The sequence below is a fragment of the Humulus lupulus genome, chromosome X (genome assembly GCF_963169125.1).
Source record: "Humulus lupulus chromosome X, drHumLupu1.1, whole genome shotgun sequence".
In the NCBI taxonomy this organism is placed as follows: Eukaryota; Viridiplantae; Streptophyta; class Magnoliopsida; order Rosales; family Cannabaceae; genus Humulus; species Humulus lupulus.
Genome location: NC_084802.1, coordinates 252,958,485 through 252,962,183, shown reverse-complemented (window position 1 = coordinate 252,962,183; position 3,699 = coordinate 252,958,485). Strand labels below are relative to the sequence as shown.

General features: G+C 35.6%; 1 protein-coding gene across 1 annotated transcript; it reads right to left on the bottom strand.

The window, feature by feature from the left end:
- Positions 1-1,134: 1,134 nt before the first annotated feature.
- Positions 1,135-3,357, bottom strand: LOC133804509 (pentatricopeptide repeat-containing protein At3g29230-like). Its single transcript, XM_062242662.1, has one exon. The coding sequence runs from the start codon at positions 3,231-3,233 to the stop codon at positions 1,689-1,691; it is 1,545 nt and encodes a 514-aa protein (XP_062098646.1). The 5' UTR covers positions 3,234-3,357; the 3' UTR covers positions 1,135-1,688.
- Positions 3,358-3,699: the final 342 nt, after the last annotated feature.

Here is a 3,699-nt window from a genome sequence, read left to right as displayed (position 1 = left end):
GCCTCGCATGGAACAAGACCAGGGGGTCGAGTCATGGAGGAGGCATAGTTGGAATGATATCCGCCTGACACGCCCGACAGGTCAAAGCCGCACACATCCCAGCACGCCTAAAAGTACTATTTCGCCTACTGTTCCGCTGACAACTTGGAAAAGACGGCTGCCTTTGTGCATTCCCCATACTTTCACGTAAATATACCCACATAGAGCCTGGTAGCCAGGTGACTACGGTAATTGTATCCCCTATTTATGGCTGGTGTAATTAAGACTCATGTGAGTAGAGAAAAACCCTAATCCAAAGCCCTAGCTATAAAGACCCCCTCATTTTACAATAGGGAGGGGGGCGAACAAATCACATAGCAAGAACTCTACTAAAATCGCTCTAGCTTCATCTTCTCCAAGAGAACCCGAGAGAAACACTGTGAGGTTGTGAGTTCCTTATACACCAGCTGTTTGACTGTTATTCTCTACAAGTATAATAACATCGACTCGTGGACTAGGGCACGTTAACGCCTGAACCACGTAAAAACACTGTTTGTTTATTTACATTTCTGCATTTCTATAGCTCTTGTCTTTTTATTATTCCGTTCGTATTCGTTTCCGAAAACCTCGGTAAACAAGAGTTTATTAGTTATTATTTTTATTCCTTAAACTTTAATATTGTCTTTTAAAATAAACATAAAAAGAGCTTATTAGATCTATTTTATTTTGGCAAACATAACTTTTCCTCTTAACATATTATATAACAAAGAATGTCCATATTATATAACAAATAATAGCATAGTAATATTATAGACTATTGATATTTACACCTAAAAATATACAACACACATGCAATAACACCTTATAGTTGTTTAACAATAATTTATAATACTTATTAAATTAAAATGTGTGAGACTCGATATTGAATTACACCAATAATAGTATACTATTTCTTTGTGGTGTTGGACACCACTAGTGCTCCTTACCAATACTCAATATTATATAACAAAGAATAACACGTACCTAATTCTTTTTCAATAAACTGCAAACATACAAATTTGTATACACAAGAACCTCTATCTCTCTTTTCAAATGCGTGATTTTGGCTACTAGTACAATAATAGTGGTGAAAAGAAAGTTAAAAATTCCAATACATTGAACATGAAAGTGTTCAATTTTACCTTTAAAATATAATAAAAGGTGCTGCATCAAATCTTTGAACTCTTTACAAAGTTCATTTGACAGAGTAGCAAATCTTATTCTTTTAATTTGGCTAGTACATAAGTTGCATATTATATGCATTGATTTAGTTCTACAAAATCACTTGTCTCCTGAAAAAATGAAAACTCACTTAACAAATGGAAACCTTCTCGCATGTCATGTGGCATCACAAGAAATAGCACCTACCATTGATACAAAGCTCTATACACCAATATTCAGGTTTGTGTTAATCTTGATCTTCTTGTTCCACCATGTTGGCTAGATATATAATGATATCTGGTGCTTTAGAGACAACCAATAAAATTGCAGTATTTCTTAGGACACTGATGACTAATGGGTTAGTGGAAATTGGCCAGATAGTAAGCATACTTTTTCAACATGTTGCCAATAAATTAAATAATAATAAAAAAAATGAGTCCTTTGTGTTACAACTTATTGTTCCTCTGTAACTACACATAAATATGTAATTATGCCAAAAGGGTACATTTTTAATCTGGTTGAAAATCAACCTTCCCAGCCAAAAAATTATGAAATCTTCCATCGACTTCTATTATGCTGCGCCCAGCAGTCTTAACAACGCCTGAATCATTCATCATACTTCTCCATTTATATGCTTCTTCCCATTTACCACAAGATGCATATAAGTTAGAGAACATAATGTATTCCCCATCACTCAAGTGATTATGACTATTATTAGCCATGTCGAAGATTAAATTCATCACTTTCTCCCCAGTGTAAAGGTCCTGATGAGTCACACAAGAACTAAGCAAAGCACCCAATATGGATTCTCCTGGTTTAAATGGCATTGTTTCGATTATTTGAAAGGCTCTGTCAAGAAGTTTGGCTCTGCTTAAAAGATCAACCATGCACCCATAATGCTCTATCTTTGGAGTAATTTTGAAATTACTTTCCATGGAATCAAACAACTGATATCCCTCTTCTACCAAACCTGCATGGCTGCACGCACTTAACAGGCCAATAAAAGTAATATCATCTGGCTTCATTGAATTCTCTCTCATGTCGTCTAACAATTTTAAAGCAGCATCACCATATCCATGGAGAGCAAGTCCGGAGACCATGGCATTCCAACAATAAATATCCTTATGTTCAAATTTATAGAACACCTCTAAGGAGTTCTGTATGCTGCCACACTTGGCATACATATCTATCAGTGCAGTTACAACGTGAGGACTAAAGAACTGTCCATGTTTTCTCGCATACATATCTATTTGAGTGCCTGTTTTAAGTGATCTTAACTGGGCACAGGCGGATAAAGCACTGGTCACTGATAAGTAATCCGGTTCACAGTTACCAGTTCTCATTTTGTCGAACAAATCAATAGCTTCAGCATAATTCTCATTTTGTACATAGCCAGATATCATTGTATTCCATGTAATAACGTTTCGCTGCGAGGACTTCTCAAACAACGCACGCGCTTCAGCCATATCTCCAGCAATAGCACACGCAGATATGACTGAGTTCCACGAAACAATGTCTCTCACAGGCATTTTATCGAACATGTCTCTAGCAGATTCAATTCGTCTCACGCCTGCGAACCCAGTTAGGATGATATTGTAAGAAGAAACATCTTTAATCGGCATTGAATCAAACAGATCCAATGCAATATCCATATGGCCATTAGAGGCATACCCATCAATCATGGAGTTCCACGCAACTAAATCTCTCTGACGCATTTTATCAAACACATTCCGTGCAACGTCTGAAAGTCCAATAATAGAATACGCGTTGACGAGAGCCGTTTGGACGTAAACGTGGTCCGAGTAGCCAGCTTTAATGGTCTGCCCGTGGAGTCCAAACACAAAACGAACATAAGAGGCAGAGCCCGCTGCCTTAAGAAGAATGGGAAACGTAAAATTATCAGCAAAAAGACCAACTTCTTGCATGTGTATATATGACCGAATACCCTGCCATGGATTCCCCGTTAGCACTTGTCTCTTTATTAATTTGTTCCAACTAATTGATGGGTCTGTAGGGGGTGAGAGGCAAAAGAGATTACATGTGAAAAGAGCCATATCAAACTAAGCAAAAATACCACTGCCGGTTCAAAAACGACCAATATAATCTTGTTATAAAAGATCAAAACATTATCCGTAGGAGAAAAAACTTTGGACCTCAAGCAATTGTGGTTAAAATAATAAAGTGCAGTTTATATCTCAATATTTATAATAATAAATAAATAAATATTTGCGGCGAAATTTAATAATTTTTTACAAAAATTATGTCAAATTCCCCAATAAAAAGTTTTGCCTGCAAAACCTCCTTCATCAGTGATTTGTTACAAGTTAGTCATTTTACCTGTTAAATACAACATAAGCACATTAAGTGTCCATTAAAATATATGTGGCAAGCACGTTAAGTGCTCATTAAAATATATGTAGCAACACTTTATAAAATCACATTTAAAAAATAATTAATTATTTAAAAAATAAATTTAATTAATACAAAAATTTAAAAAAGTTTTTAAATTTAAGTTTTCTT

Excerpts from the sequence above, each read along its gene's own strand:
- LOC133804509 (XM_062242662.1), bottom strand. The coding sequence starts at position 3,233 with ATGGCTCTTTTCACATGTAATCTCTTTTGCCTCTCACCCCCTACAGAC.